General features: G+C 36.9%; 3 protein-coding genes across 3 annotated transcripts; all 3 read right to left on the bottom strand.

Moving 5' to 3' along the window:
- Positions 1 to 5,654: 5,654 nt before the first annotated feature.
- On the bottom strand, positions 5,655 to 6,983 carry LOC133036077 (putative F-box/FBD/LRR-repeat protein At3g49040). The gene is made up of 3 exons (XM_061112546.1): positions 6,691 to 6,983; positions 5,797 to 6,160; positions 5,655 to 5,678 (listed from the first exon to the last, which is right to left on the bottom strand). Exons 1-3 carry the CDS (start codon positions 6,885 to 6,887, stop codon positions 5,655 to 5,657), a joined length of 585 nt encoding a protein of 194 aa, XP_060968529.1. The 5' UTR covers positions 6,888 to 6,983.
- A 583-nt stretch (positions 6,984 to 7,566) lies between these two features.
- On the bottom strand, positions 7,567 to 8,318 carry LOC115709207 (histone H2A.1). Its single transcript, XM_030637266.2, has one exon. It carries the CDS (start codon positions 8,215 to 8,217, stop codon positions 7,765 to 7,767), a length of 453 nt encoding a protein of 150 aa, XP_030493126.2. The 5' UTR covers positions 8,218 to 8,318; the 3' UTR covers positions 7,567 to 7,764.
- A 1,413-nt stretch (positions 8,319 to 9,731) lies between these two features.
- LOC115709206 (histone H2A.1-like) lies at positions 9,732 to 10,449 on the bottom strand. Its single transcript, XM_030637265.2, has one exon. It carries the CDS (start codon positions 10,329 to 10,331, stop codon positions 9,879 to 9,881), a length of 453 nt encoding a protein of 150 aa, XP_030493125.1. The 5' UTR covers positions 10,332 to 10,449; the 3' UTR covers positions 9,732 to 9,878.
- Between the last annotated feature and the right edge of the window lie 4,720 nt (positions 10,450 to 15,169).

The raw sequence follows: 15,169 nt of genomic DNA, 5'->3' as shown, positions 1-15,169 counted from the left end.
TCAAATGATAGAAATCATTACAGTAATCTCAGCAGCCATAGAATAGAGTTATCCCTACCCAAAATCATTGTTTAAGAAGACCTTTTGCTATAGATAATGTCTTCAAAGATGGGAAAATCCACAGCAAAACATCTCTCAATTCTGATTCTTTCTCTGGTTTACATTTAGTAAAAACTCTAAGATGATCCCAATTAACCAACGGAAAAGGAGAAACAATCTTCAAGTTTCCAAACATTCTCTTCAAGTTTTTCGGAAAGATGAGAGCCTTCATTCATGTACAGAGTAAAGGAAATCGAATAAGATATAAGATACACAATAAATTGAAATAACACCACAAATCAAAACAATACTAGTAAACGTACCTCAGCTGTGTCAACTTGTAGTGTTACCATATTCCAGGAACAATTGAGATTCATAAGAAAATTCATCATGTTGATAAACCAGTCTCCATCATAGTTCTCATGCTGCCCAATGTGGAGGCTTTAACTCCCAACAAGAACCAACACAACACCAAATTAAACATACAAAGATCAGGAATACAAACAACACTAAACCAGCAACATAAACCAGGAATTAAACCAGTAAACAACTTGCAGAAAACACTAAATGAACACAAAGAACTTACGTGGTTGGGCTACATAATCAAGGTGATCATGAGCTTAATCCACGGGAGAAAGAAGCCTTAAACATGGCTGAGATGATGAATTTTATTACTCTGAACAGAGGTACAAAACAGGGATCAAAAACCCTGAAGCAACAATGGAGTCTTGCTCCTTACAGATTCACAATCGAGATACAAAACTCACAACTCTCTCTTTCTGTTTTCTCTCAACCCTCTGAATTTTCTGTCTTCAACTCATCATCCCTCATAGAGAACTCCCAGCATTATATATATAGGTGTTAACTAACTAACTTAACTGTAAAACAGTTAAGTTAGTTGGACAGTTTTACCAACTGTCAAAACTGACAGTAACACAGATTTTAAGTGTTCAAACCTCAACACCCAAGAATTACAAATGTTCCATTCAAAGAATTGGATGAGTCCATTGAAATACTAAAATTGATATTACCTGTATAACAAAATGATGCTAATTGTGGAGCATGTTCAATCATAACTGTTAGAGTTAGTTATGGTTTAGTTACTTGTTATTCCTTCTGTTACAGTTAGTTAGTTACACATTTCAGTCACATGTTTCTTTTGCCCTCTGTAACCAATGTAACAGTACATCTATAAATACAATATCAGCTCACATCAGAGATTGAGCTTTTCCTCTCATTTTTCTTTCTCTGTTTCTTTCTCTCTCTCTCTGCTTCAACTCTTACATGGTATCATACCTATGGCTGATCCTGACGATCCACGCAATATCGCTCCCCCTCGTCCACCGCAAGCTCCGATCGAAGCTCAGGCTGCCGCTCTGCAATTTCAAGTCCCAAATACCCTGCTACCGTTGAATATCCGATTGGATCGACACAACTACTCCTACTGGAGATCGCTCATCATTCCATCTGTTCGTGCTCATGGCCTTGAAGGCATTCTTCGTGGCACAACCCCTCGACCAGAACCCCAAATTCCAGGTACAAACACAATCAACCCTGTTCTTGATCATTGGATTCGTTGTGATGCCCTTCTAATGAGTTGGCTAATGAATTCCCTTTCTGAGGCGATGTTGGGGCATGTTCTTCATTGTGAATCCGCTGCTGAGATTTGGAATGTTTTCGAGAGTCTTTTTGCCACTCAATCCAAAGCAAGACAACTGCAACTTCGTCTCTCTATACAGACCACAAAGAAAGGATCCATGAGCATCGATGAGTACATTTTGAAAATGAAGAATCTTGCTGATTCTCTTGCTGCAGCTGGTCACAAACTCTCGGATCAAGAATTGGCTATGTATATTCTTGGAGGAGTTGGTCCCGAGTATGAAACTGTGGTGGTGTTAATGACTGCTAGGGCCGATGCTCTTACCTTACAAGAAGTTCAATACATGCTGCAGAACCAAGAAATGCGCATTGAACAACTCCATTCGACGAATCTTGATACTGTGCAAGCAAATTATGCCCAATCTAACAAAAATACCCCTGGACTCAATCGCAGCAACAATCCTGGCAGGGGTCAATCACAGGGACGAAGTAATATGCCCAGTAGAGGCTCAAACTCCAACAATCGTGGTGCTTCGAATGGCCGTGGCCGTGGTTCACGCCCTGTTTGTCAAATTTGTGGCAAGATTGGTCATCTTGCCTACAAATGCTATCATCGTTACGACAATGAACCACAGACCAGTACTCCTTCATCTCAATCTCAAGGTCACAACCCACAAGCTCTTATTTCAGACTCAAATTGTCCAGCTGAAGACAATGGCTGGTATGTGGATAGTGGAGCCACCCACCACATGACTCCCGATGCTCAAACTCTCAATACCACACAGGATTACAAAGGCAAAGCCAAAATCACTGTTGGTAATGGCTCTAAACTCTCAATTTCTCAAATAGGAAAAACTGAATTTTCCACTCTTTCTCATACCAAAAAATTACTACTCAATGATGTGTTGCTTGCCCCCAATATCACAAAGAATTTATTAAGTATTTCCAAACTCACCACAGATAATAATATAATCTTTCTCTTTGATTCTAATGCATGTATTATCAAGGACAAGATTTCGGGCCAAGCACTTCTGCGGGGCCATCTTAAACATGGCCTTTATCATCTTGATCTTTCTCAGTCGAGTGCTACATCTACAAAATTCAGCAAAGGACTTCTTCCTCTTCCTGCTGCATACAGTTGCACTCAAGAAAATACCTCTGCAACTTTTACAGAAGCTCAAGTGTGGCATCATCGGCTGGGTCATGCCTCCTCAAGAATAGTTAAAAATGTTCTCAACAGTCTACATTCATCCACTAAATGTAACTCTCTCCCATTTTGTCAAGCATGTCAATATGGCAAATTACATAGTATGCATTTCAGTAGTTCCATTCCAAAAACTACAGCCTGTTTTCAACTTGTGCATACCGATGTATGGGGACCATCTTTTTACAGTTCAATGGAAGGATTTCGATATTATGTTAGCTTTATTGATGACTTTTCCAAATTTACTTGGATTTATCCAATGAGAAATAAATCTGAAGTACCACTGATTTTTCGGCAATTTAAGTCTTATGTTGAGTTGCAATTTACTACACACATCAAAGCTATACAGTCGGATTGGGGTGGTGAATACAGGCCTTTGCAATCTATACTTGCGCCCTTGGGCATCACATTTAGACACCCGTGTCCTCATACGCACCAGCAGCAAGGACGGGCTGAAAGGAAACATCGACATGTTGTCGATATGGGCCTCTCCTACTTGGCTCAAGCTCAAATGCCCTTAACACATTGGTGGGATGCTTTCACTACAGCTGCTTACACAATAAATCGACTCCCCACTCCGGTTTTACAATTTCGAACTCCATTTGAGGTGTTGTTTAAACAGAAACCCGACTATGCCTTTCTCAAAACCTTTGGATGCTCTTGTTACCCTCTTCTTCGGCCATACCAGCAACACAAACTTGCTTTTCGCACTGCTCATTGCTTATTTCTTGGTTATAGTCCAAGCCACAAAGGATACAAGTGTATGCATCCCTCGGGCCGTGTCTACATAGCTAGAACGGTCAAGTTTGATGAGCACACCTTCCCTTATCATACCCTCTTTCCTAAACCACCTGCTGCTCCTTTAATACCATCACAAAATCAGTCTCATGCCTTCCATTTACCTATACCACCAGCCCCTGTACCAACTCCTATTACCCCAACATCAAATGCAAATACTCAATCTCACACTCCCATGCCTACGAATAACACCCTATTACCCCTATTACCCCTTGCACCTGTTTCTGTCCCAATATCACCATCACCAAATGACCATGAACCCGAACCAATCATTCAAGCAAGTAACACCCTACACACTCAGCCCTCTATTATCTCTCAACCTGTCAATAACCACCCCATGGTCACAAGAGCCAAAGCCGGTATACACAAGCCCAAAACTTTTACAGCATCCTCCAATATCAGTCTTGAACCGAAGACACTCAAAGCTGCCCTTCAAGACCCTTTATGGTTTGGTGCTATGCAATCTGAAATATTTGCTCTTGTCAAGAACAAGACTTGGACACTTGTTCCTTTTCAAGATGGGATGACAGTTCTTGACAACAAGTGGGTTCATCGGATTAAATATAACCCGGACAACACCATCAACAGATACAAATCTAGGCTAGTTGCCAAAGGATTCCAACAAACCCCTGGTCTTGATTACTTTGAGACCTTTAGTCCCGTCATCAAGCCATGTACTATACGAATAATCTTCTCTCTAGCAGCCACTCACAACTGGCCCATCCAACACATCGATATTAACAATGCTTTCTTAAATGGGAATCTTCAAGAGTGTGTTTATATGGCTCAACCGGCCGGATTCAAAGATCCAAATCATCCCACTCATGTTTGCAAACTCCACAAAGCCATCTATGGCTTAAAACAGGCCCCCCGAGCTTGGTTTGACAAGCTCAAACACTCACTTCAACAATGGGGATTCTATAATTCAAAGGCCGATAATTCTCTCTTTTTTCTACGAAAGAATGGCAAATTTACTCTCCTCTTAATCTATGTTGATGATATCTTATTAACAGGAGAAGATGTTCAGTTCATTAATCAACTTATTTCTCAATTACATCAGCAATTTGCCTTAAAGAATCTCGGTCCAGTGAGGTATTTTTTGGGTTTTGAAGTCACAAGAAATCAGTCTGGCATCTATCTCACTCAAGCTAAATATGCATCTGACTTACTTGCTCGCACCAACATGGATGCAGCAGCCCCAACCCCTACTCCCATGTGTCCAAACACAAAGCTAAGTGCCACCCAAGGCACTCCAATGGACAACCCAACCCTTTATCGAAGTGTTATTGGTGCCCTTCAATATCTGACTCTCACACGGCCAGATATCTCCTTTGCCGTTAATAAATTGTCCCAATATCTCAAGAATCCCACAAACGATCACTGGCTTGCTTCGAAACGGCTTCTTCGATATTTGGTAGGCACCATAGACTATGGCCTTCACTTCAGACCAGCTGCCACCCTTCAACTCACTGCCTATACAGACGCTGATTGGGCAAGTTCTATAGACGACCGGCGATCCACCTCTGGCTATTGTGTTTACCTCGGTGGCAACCTTATCATGTGGAGTTCACGAAAACAAACAGTGGTAGCACGCTCAAGTACTGAATCGGAGTACCGCGCCATTGCACTTGCCACTACCGAACTTGTATGGATTCAGTCTCTTTTCAGTGAACTCCGAATTCAACTTCACTCCTGCCCCGTCCTTTGGTGTGACAACTTAGGTGCCACCTCTCTTGCCTCCAATCCTGTTTTTCATCAACGAACCAAGCACATAGAAGTGGACCTTCACTTTATCAGAGACAAAGTCCTTGATCACACACTTGACATTCGGCACATCTCAGCTGATCACCAAACAGCTGATATATTGACTAAACCACTTCCTCAACTTCCCTTTGCCAAGTTCAGAGACAAGTTAACTCTCAAAGAGCCGAGTATAACTTGAGGGGGGGTGTTAGAGTTAGTTATGGTTTAGTTACTTGTTATTCCTTCTGTTACAGTTAGTTAGTTACACATTTCAGTCACATGTTTCTTTTGCCCTCTGTAACCAATGTAACAGTACATCTATAAATACAATATCAGCTCACATCAGAGATTGAGCTTTTCCTCTCATTTTTCTTTCTCTGTTTCTTTCTCTCTCTCTCTGCTTCAACTCTTACAATAACAGTCATTTCATCATCATAAGGATTATTCACATTGAAACTTTTCAAGTGTTGATTCGAGAGTTTTATGTGCTTTAAGCTCCCTATTCCACTATTTCCCAAAGTCAAATTCTCAAGCAGAGGAAGGTTTGAAATGAAATACTCCAACAATGAAGAAGACTCTTTCATACGCCAATCACAACTCAATGAGAGATTTGTAATTGCCTTGCCTACAGAGAGATTTAATGAGCCAAAGCAAACACCATTTAGTTCCAATGACTCAAGATTTATGGCTTCAATTTGCTTTAAAATCCAATGAATTTCAACGAGTCTAATTTCCAAGAACTTCAGGCTTGAACTACGTATTTGGAGCAGATTTGAACTAATAGTATAAAAAAAAACAATAATTTATCAGTAATTTTTAAAGGAAAGGAGAACCCAACAAGATCATATCTACCACAGATGTACTTACAAAGTTGACATAAGTCAATGACAATGTTTTTAATGATGGAAAACTATATGAGTAATCAGAGTTCAACTCCACCCTATTCAACTCAAAAATAGTCAAATATCTTGCGTTGACTGCTAAGGTTTTAGGTAAGGAGTAGAGAATCATCAAGTCAAAGTACACACCTTCCTGTTTCTCTACCCTCAAGCAAAGATTTAACTCCTTAACATTTTTCTCAACCGCAAAAGCTAACCATTTATCTAAGTGGTGATCCTTGCTTCTTTCATAGCAATCCATATGAAGCTTAAAAGTTAAAACTAGTTAAGACTGAATTGCAATTATAAAACATAGCTTTCTTTCGGTGTTCCAAACAACTATCTACATAATTGCACAACTTTTCCTGGTCCTGTGATGATTTATAACGAGAAGCAGTAATGGAGAAAGAGAGGTTGGGGACTAAATACCACATGCGTTTCCAACGATTTGAAAGAAAGCTTGTGGAAACGGCATCCACAGTGGGAAGAAACGAGAGTATGTGTAGAATGAGTGCATCAGGTATTCTCGAAATTCTGTCCTCAGCAGATGATGATGATGATGATGATGATGATGTCGTTTTCAGCCTTTTCTTCTGCACCGGACGGACTCTTTTCTTCGACGCCATTTTTAGCCATAAAAATTTGAATGTGGACTTTAACAGCAAAGAAAACAAACCCTAATAATCATAAACCCTAACTTATTTGAAAGGAGACGATTATGATCAGAGGAGATGATGGTTTTGAACTACAATCCTATACAAATTTAACAATGCATTAAATTTTAATATTCACACTGCTATAATTAAAGTCACTTCAAGACTTTGATACCTCACCTAATTAACTAACCGAATTAACAATATTAACAGAGGGTTGTCACTTAAGGGGATTGTTCATCCTAGAGGTGACTTCATTCATGAGAGGTTTGATCTGTATGTAATATAGTTTAGGCTAGTCTAGGGGCTCGAATTTTTCGTAATCTTCTAAACTCTGTAATCCCATTTGAGTAATAAAACATCAAACATTGTTATAGCGGTTCTGATGATGAAAATCATTTAATTCTTGTTTTGAGTTGCTGTCTTCGATTTCGGTTATTGTTGATTTTTGATCATATCATATACAAGAGGTTAATTTGCATTAAATTTGAAAAACAAATACACAGTATCTAAATAAGCTCTCCAATTTTGGGGTCCATGGTTAATGAAACTTGAAATTTTATTCAAAAAGACAAATCTATACTGTATGCAACTCAGTTCTGAACACATTTTCAATGGATACGACCCAAAAATTAATAATGGGTCATTGTAATGATAAATAAAGGTAAATTTCCATTGCATATTTCGCCAAGAACCAAACCAAAAAGATTTGCAAAGGGTACAACCTAATACTAAAAATGCAATCTTTAAAGCGATTGCAAAGAAAACAAACGAAAAGCAGTAACCTCTACAAGAACCAAATCAAGACCTAATTTCAATTACATATCAACTAGCTTTTCCATTAATGTATTTAGGCCTTTTTGGGAGATTTGGGTGATTTGGATGCAGTTTTTTCAGATTCAGCAGACTTAGTCTTCTTCGGTAGCAAAACTGGGTTAATGTTGGGAAGAACACCACCGCTTGCGATTGTAACACCGTGAAGCAATTTCCCTAATTCCTCATCGTTCCTCACAGCCAGTTGAACATGTCTAGGGTTGATTCTGTTCTTCTTGTTGTCACGAGCAGCATTTCCGGCCAACTCCAAAACCTCGGCGGCGAGGTATTCAAGAACAGCAGCAAGGTAGACGGGAGCACCGGTACCAGTACGTTGAGCGTACCTTCCCTTCTTGAGGAATCGAGCGATACGACCCACGGGGAACTGAAGTCCAGCCTTGACGGACTTGGTCACCGACTTCTTCCTGTCTCCGCCTTTCCTTCCTCCGGCTCCTTTGGCTCCTCCCTTGGTTGCTTTTGTAGTTTCCATTGCTGAAACTTCTTAGAAGATTTTCTCTGAAGAGATTTGAGTTCTTGAAAAAATTAGAAATGGAGGGAAAACAGTTAATTCTCTTTTGATTGTAATGAAATTCATGTTAGGTACGTTTATATAGTGTGGAAGGGTATGCCACGCTGGCAATCCGCAAGGTTTCATTTGCACCAATCTAAACATAAAGTTGGTAATTTGTAAAATCTAATATTTAGGGCCACGCTGGCAATCCGCAAGGTTTAATTTTGACGAATGGGATTAAAGTTATGTGATTGTGGGGTTTTAGACAATCGTAATGGCACGTGTCTCGCACGTGAATTATTGAAGAGTTAAGTTTGCCAAGTCTTTGAATATCTCATACTTAATTTGAGAGATTAATTCCTGTTTATACAGATTAAAGATGTAAAAAATGACTGAAAAATATATAAAATAAATGGAAAATAAGCATCAATTTACAGTAAAACAGGCCTTATATGTAATCTAATCACACATGCAAATATATACCTTGTTTAGGATATAATGGATAGAAGCAAAAGGGAAATTACTTCTTCAAATTGATGAAATGAGATATCAGTACAACTTTACTTCATTTTTGCTATTGAACGTAGAAGAGTACATAACAGAACATAGAAGAGTAAATAAATAAATCAATACAGTAACCTATCCAATAATTCACAAGCAAATAATTAAAAATAAGACTGTATTCAGGTCGGTCGAATTATATCCTCTAACTTTTAACCAACCTGAATTTTTAGAACAAGAAAAATAACACAACAACACATCTTGAAACCAGCACTGACTTATATGCCTCAGTTCTCACCATATTTCCAATTAATTGAGCTAAACTAATCAAATCACACAACACAAAATCCACAAACTAATTAACAAACCAGCACATTTAATTACAATTCAGAACAGTAATCTAGTATTAGCAATAAAAAGAGTAGTCCATAGATCTTATATATATTCTAATATTTCCACACATTAATAATTTGGGAATCTCTAACATTTAGGAATAAAAAGAAAAATTAGAAAAAATGTAATACTAAGGGCATCTCCAAAAAAGCATAATTTTAGCAACACAAGCATAGAGAGTATTGGTAACTATATCCCAATATACTCTATTCCCTTTAGTAATCACATCATAAAATTTATTCAGATTTAAAGCAAAACTTTTTACAAACTTAGCAAGCACCAAAAATGTTGTAAATGTACTAGAGAATTAAATCCAAAATAATCTCATTATATTTGATGTTTTTACGCTGTTTTAGCGGGTATCATATATGAAATCAAAATTTGAGTATATTTGAGAAAAAATGTATAGATCCAATTTGTAAGAAGATTTGTTGGGGCTTTTGCCAAATTGTTGAATTTGGTTCAGTTTAATTAATAGAATTATTATTTCTTATTAAAAACAAATAATGTATATTAAACATTGATAATCGGTGTTGAGCTTATTTTTCAATCATTTTACGGAGAATTCATACGAAAATAAGCAACATAAATGCAAGAAATTAACAGAAAAAGAGTGAATTTCCATTAAATTAAAAATATATCGAACTACATATTTCTACAAGAACCAAAACAACACGAAAAGGGGAAATACAAGACCTAATTACATAACCAGACCTAGTTTTTCCTATTATTTTCCATTAACGCGTTTAGGCCTTCTTAGGAGATTTGGGCGATTTAGTTGCAGTTTTCTCAGATTCAGCAGACTTAGTCTTCTTTGGCAGCAAAACTGGGTTAATGTTGGGAAGAACACCACCGCTGGCGATTGTAACACCGTGGAGCAATTTCCCCAATTCCTCATCGTTCCTCACAGCCAATTGAACGTGTCTAGGGTTAATTCTTGTTTTCTTGTTGTCACGTGCAGCATTTCCGGCCAATTCCAAAACCTCAGCGGCGAGGTATTCAAGAACGGCAGCTAGGTAGACGGGAGCACCGGTTCCAGTACGTTGAGCGTATCTTCCTTTCTTGAGGAATCGAGCGATACGACCCACGGGGAATTGAAGTCCAGCCTTGACGGACTTGGTCACCGACTTCTTTCTGTCTCCGCCTTTCCTTCCTCCGGCTCCCTTGGCTCCTCCCTTGGTTGCTTTGGCGGTGTCCATTGCTGAAACGAAAGTTGGAAGCTTTTCTCTGAAATTTAGGTTCTGAAAATGATCGGAGTTGGAGGGAATATGATTTTGTTCTGCGTTGATTTTGGTGGGTACGGTGGGTGTGAGTTTATATAGGTGGGATAAAGGGACTGCCACGCTGGCAATCCGCGAGGTTTCTTTTGGACCAATCCGATGAGAGAGATTATGGATTGAAAGGGTATGTAATTGAAATAATGGATGGCACGTGACTTTCAGACACTCTAGCTAAAAAAATGGTCTGCCACGCTGGCAATCTGCAAAGTTTCATTTGGACGAATGGGATTAAAGGTACGTGATTGTGGGGTTTAATGAAGAGTATTGCCATTATCAAAGAAAAAAAAATAATTTATTATCTGTTAGGGTAATCAAATCTAATTATTATTTTGTACTATCTGTTTTATAAAAAAAATTAATTAAACTTTTTATTTTGTTAGATGATAAAATAAATTTTGTATTTTCTAAAATAGTATAAATAGAACCCTAAATTAATTTCTAACAAAATAAAATTTAATAAAAATTTGATATAAATGTATTATGAGAAAACTATTTATATTTTCTATATTGTTAAGAATTATCTTCAAGTTAGTTATCTTAAAAAAAAAATAGTTGTCGAAAATAATTAAGCTCAGGTCTTATTTTAACTATTTTAGAAAATATATGGTCTATTTTACCATTTAACAAAATAAATAGTCTAACCTGTAACTTTTGCAAAACACGGGTCCAAAATAGTATTTACCGAATAATTAATCAGAGAAATAAATCGGTTTAATAATAATTTATTTTATTCTTAATTTGTGTGGGCTATACTACCATTTTCTTTTCTAAAATTTATTAAATAATTGTATATGAATCAATATCATACTATTGATTCTCATTTCGTTTAAGTAAATATATCTGAAAAACATTCCTATTGTTATTGCTATTAATAAGTGTATATCAGTCGGTTTGATTGGATTATAGTGTATTTTAACCAACCTAATATAAATGTTGGGGTTTTGCCTCTATCATATAAATTAAAAATTTGGCCTAAAAGAATTTTCTATCCTTGCCCTTTTACTTCGCCTTGACTCTACTTGGACTTCATCAGTTTCCTTTTCTTATTCTCAATCATCCATCGTTTCAAATGTTTGCTTAAAAGAGCTTGGTCCAATCCCATTATCTTTGCAAGGAAATATATGTTCAAAGAATGATGGATTCTTTGATTTTATTATCGTATTGGTGTCTCCTGAAGGAATTAGACTTCAAAGTGCCCTAAGTTTTAAGTTCAACGCCTCCAACAATGAGGCAAAATATGAAGCTTTACTTGTCAAACTTCGATTGTCCATGGCAATGGGAGCATCCCACATTGAGGTATTCAACGATTCACAATTAGTTGTCAACCAAGTCTTATGAGAATATTAGACCAAGGGGAACACATGGAATCTTACATCTCTGCAATCTGAATAACAACTTTAGGGATCCAAGGAGTATAAGATCAGCTAAGTCCTAAGAGAGAAAAATGCCCAAGAAGATTGTTTAGTTGCCTCAGATAAAGGAAAATAAGAATTAGGTGTAGTCTCAATCGACTACCTTCACGAGCCTAACATCACTGCTCACGTATAGGTTAAAGTCACCCATCAAGAACCCACTTGGATGGATCCAATGATCAAATATTTTAACTGTTGGAAATTTATTTTTACCAGGATCTTAGATCTACTCACAAGTATGTTTATTAACATCCTAAATATGAACTTTCTAAAACGATGAAATAAACACATATAAAGTTTAAGAAACCTTACATTGGGTGCAGCGGAATAATATGACTCCTTCCGTTCAGATATCTAGCCCTTGATTCCTTTCTGTAGCAGAGCATTATCAATATCTGAACCTGGATCTCTTTCTCTGAATCTTTGATGCTGAATCTCCTTTGCTGATGATCTTTCTTCACGATCTTCCTCACTATGATTGAGGTATCACTTGATGTGTGTGGGCACTACTCTAATCACTAAGAGAGGTTCGAAATATTGAGGAAGAAAAGAGAGAGAGAGTGGCGGCTAGAGAAGAGAGTGGAGGCTCAGGTTTTTCTGATTCAGAAAGTGTCAGAAAAAGTGTAGAAATTTTAGTGTAATTTTCCTGAAGCCTTCACTATCTATTTATAGCATTCCACTAGGGTTAGGTTTGAATTATTTGGCATTAAAATAATGAAAATATCAGTTTAAATTTCCTACAAAAGTGGCAGGCCCTATACTAGTGGATTTGGGCCTCACTTTTTGCAATTTTGCAGTTTTACCTTTTTTTGCATCTGATTTTCTCAAAAACGCCAATTTTCTAATTCAACCATTTAAATGCCAATTCTAACTATTTAATAACTATAAATAATTATTAAATAATATTGTCATTTATTCATATTTATTAATTGAACCATACAAAGTATCATAATTAACAAATATGCCCCTAAAACTCTTTCTTTACAATTTTGCCCTTACTTAGTGAAAAATTCACAAATAGACATAGTCTAATTTGAGAATTATAATTGATTAATCAAAACCAATTACATGAGTCTTACAAGCAATATTATCTCAACTAGTGGGGGGACCATGGGTCTATATAACCGAGCTTCCAATAAGTAGATCAAGAATTTAGCACTAAAATTCACTAACTTATTAATTCTTCGTTGAATCCACGCATAGAACTTAGAATTGCACTCTCAGTATATAGAATGCTCTATATGTTCCACCATATAGACACATCATTAGTTATCCATTGTTATAATCCTAATGTGATCAATGATCCTCTATATGAATGATCTACACTGTAAAGGGATTAAATTACCGTTACACCCTACAATGTATTTATTCCTTAAAACACTTGACCCCGTATAAATGATATTTCAGCTTATGTGAAATGAGTACTCCACCATTTATGTTCGTTTGGTCAAGCTCGAAGGAGATCATCCTTTGCTTACTATTCGCCAGATAGAAGCTATAGATTCCATGTTTATGATAGCGCTCCCACTCAATTGCACTACCGTGTTCCCAAAATGTACGTATCACCCTGACCTAAAAGTAGGCTTAACTAACAAATCAAAGAACACGAATAGCCTCTCGAGATTGAGCCTAAACATATCAGGATTAAGATCATTTGATCTAGGATCAACTAGGCGATATCGACTTGAATAGATATTACGGTAAGTTTAATAAATCTAAGTCAAAGTTCAATATCGGTCCCTTCCGATGCATACTCCATGCATCCAACCTGAGCTTTACTTTAACCAATGTTCTGGAAAGAACATAGCACTTCTCCAAATGCAAGTAAACTCTTGTTGTAGATTATCATATCAGTAAAACCCTGTGTCTGATAAATCTAGGAAACTTTATTCACATAGTCATGTTTACTTTCCAATGTGTTGACGGCACAATAAAAAGGATCGAAGTATGTGAAAAGGGTTTCGGATGAATTTATACATTATGTACATATAATCATGAAATAAATCATGTGAACCATGCAACATTAAATGTTATTTCGATCTATATTAATAAACAAATCGATTATATTGAAATGAGTTTTATTTAGGGCATAAAACCCAACAAACTCCCACTTGCACTAATATAAAACAAAAAGTGCGTTTCAAATAATCTCAACACCTTGATATGCAAATCAAGTGTAGTAGTAGTAAACTCCTCGTAATAGGATCTGAAAGGTTGAATTAACCACAACCTTTTCTCCACTATTACTCTTCCTTTAATCACAAAATCATTGATAATGTGAAATTCCTCTCTATATGTCTACTCTCTTGGGATACTGGATTCTATACCTTTGGCAACTACTTTTGGTTAATCAAGAAATTAACACTAGTAGTTTAAGGCAATTTGGAATGGTGCCAAAGATGTATACAACTATCCTTAGACCGAATAAGTAACTTTCCCGCAAGCCCTTTAACATTCAGTCTCTCTCTGGTAGACCTAGAGACTTCAGATAGGTTTTTACACTTCTCCAAAATCACTATTCCACCCCCAGAGTAACCACCATCTTATCAGAAAGATTTACTAGCACAAAGGCAAATTTCGAAATCTGATATGGTGTAGTCTAAGAGTTTTAAACACACCCTTATAGACTAACATATAGTTCCTCTTCTTTATCTTAAGATTTACTTGATTGTCTTCCAATGTTCTTCTCCTGGATTAATCTGATACCTACTCATTACTCCCACTCAACAACAGATGTCTGGTCTAAGGCATACAAAAGCATATCTAAGACCTCTCACCGTTGATATAAGAAATTCTTTCATGGCTTTATCTTTTCCGGAATAGTTAAGACTTTTCCTTAGATAAATAAAATCTATACCTAAGAAGTTGTGAAGCTTCTATAGATTGCCATTAGAAAGAAAATGCTTGACATCTTACTAAAGTAAGTTGCTTGCATTAGAGTAAGTAATTACCAGGTATACCACAAGCCATAGGTTTAGATAAACTCAAACCTATAATACTAGGAACAGGAAGTTTTGTTAAGTCCATAGAATAGACTTATTAACGAAAATTTCCTTTTATGTCCTTGTAATAGAAAACTTTAGGTCATTCCATGTGAATGGATTAAACCATAGTTCTATTGGCTTTCTTCTTAGTTTCTTATCTTGACAATCCATTACTTGTTTAAACTCACAATGGATTTTAATCACTAGTGTCTCCCAAGTCATAAGAAGGTGAGTTCCTAGAAACTCTCCCACTACGACAAGGTACCGCGAATTATGTCGAAGAAAACTAAATGGTATTAACCTCTTTGGTTGTGACAAGACAACAGAGGCAGTGGGATCATCATATGTCATATAAGATGAT

Source organism: Cannabis sativa, chromosome 3 (assembly GCF_029168945.1).
Source record: "Cannabis sativa cultivar Pink pepper isolate KNU-18-1 chromosome 3, ASM2916894v1, whole genome shotgun sequence".
In the NCBI taxonomy this organism is placed as follows: Eukaryota; Viridiplantae; Streptophyta; class Magnoliopsida; order Rosales; family Cannabaceae; genus Cannabis; species Cannabis sativa.
The sequence above is the reverse complement of the archived record's forward strand: the minus strand, read 5'-3'. Positions and strand labels throughout refer to the sequence as shown.

Excerpts from the sequence above, each read along its gene's own strand:
- LOC133036077 (XM_061112546.1), bottom strand. The coding sequence starts at position 6,887 with ATGGCGTCGAAGAAAAGAGTCCGTCCGGTGCAGAAGAAAAGGCTGAAA. Across the intron at positions 6,161-6,690 it reads AATCGTTGGAAACGCATGTG|TTCAAATCTGCTCCAAATAC; the intron begins GTATTTAGTCCC and ends TTATACTATTAG. Across the intron at positions 5,679-5,796 it reads ATGATGAAATGACTGTTATT|AGGGCAAAAGAAACATGTGA; the intron begins GTAAGAGTTGAA and ends CATTGGTTACAG.
- LOC115709207 (XM_030637266.2), bottom strand. The coding sequence starts at position 8,217 with ATGGAAACTACAAAAGCAACCAAGGGAGGAGCCAAAGGAGCCGGAGGA.
- LOC115709206 (XM_030637265.2), bottom strand. The coding sequence starts at position 10,331 with ATGGACACCGCCAAAGCAACCAAGGGAGGAGCCAAGGGAGCCGGAGGA.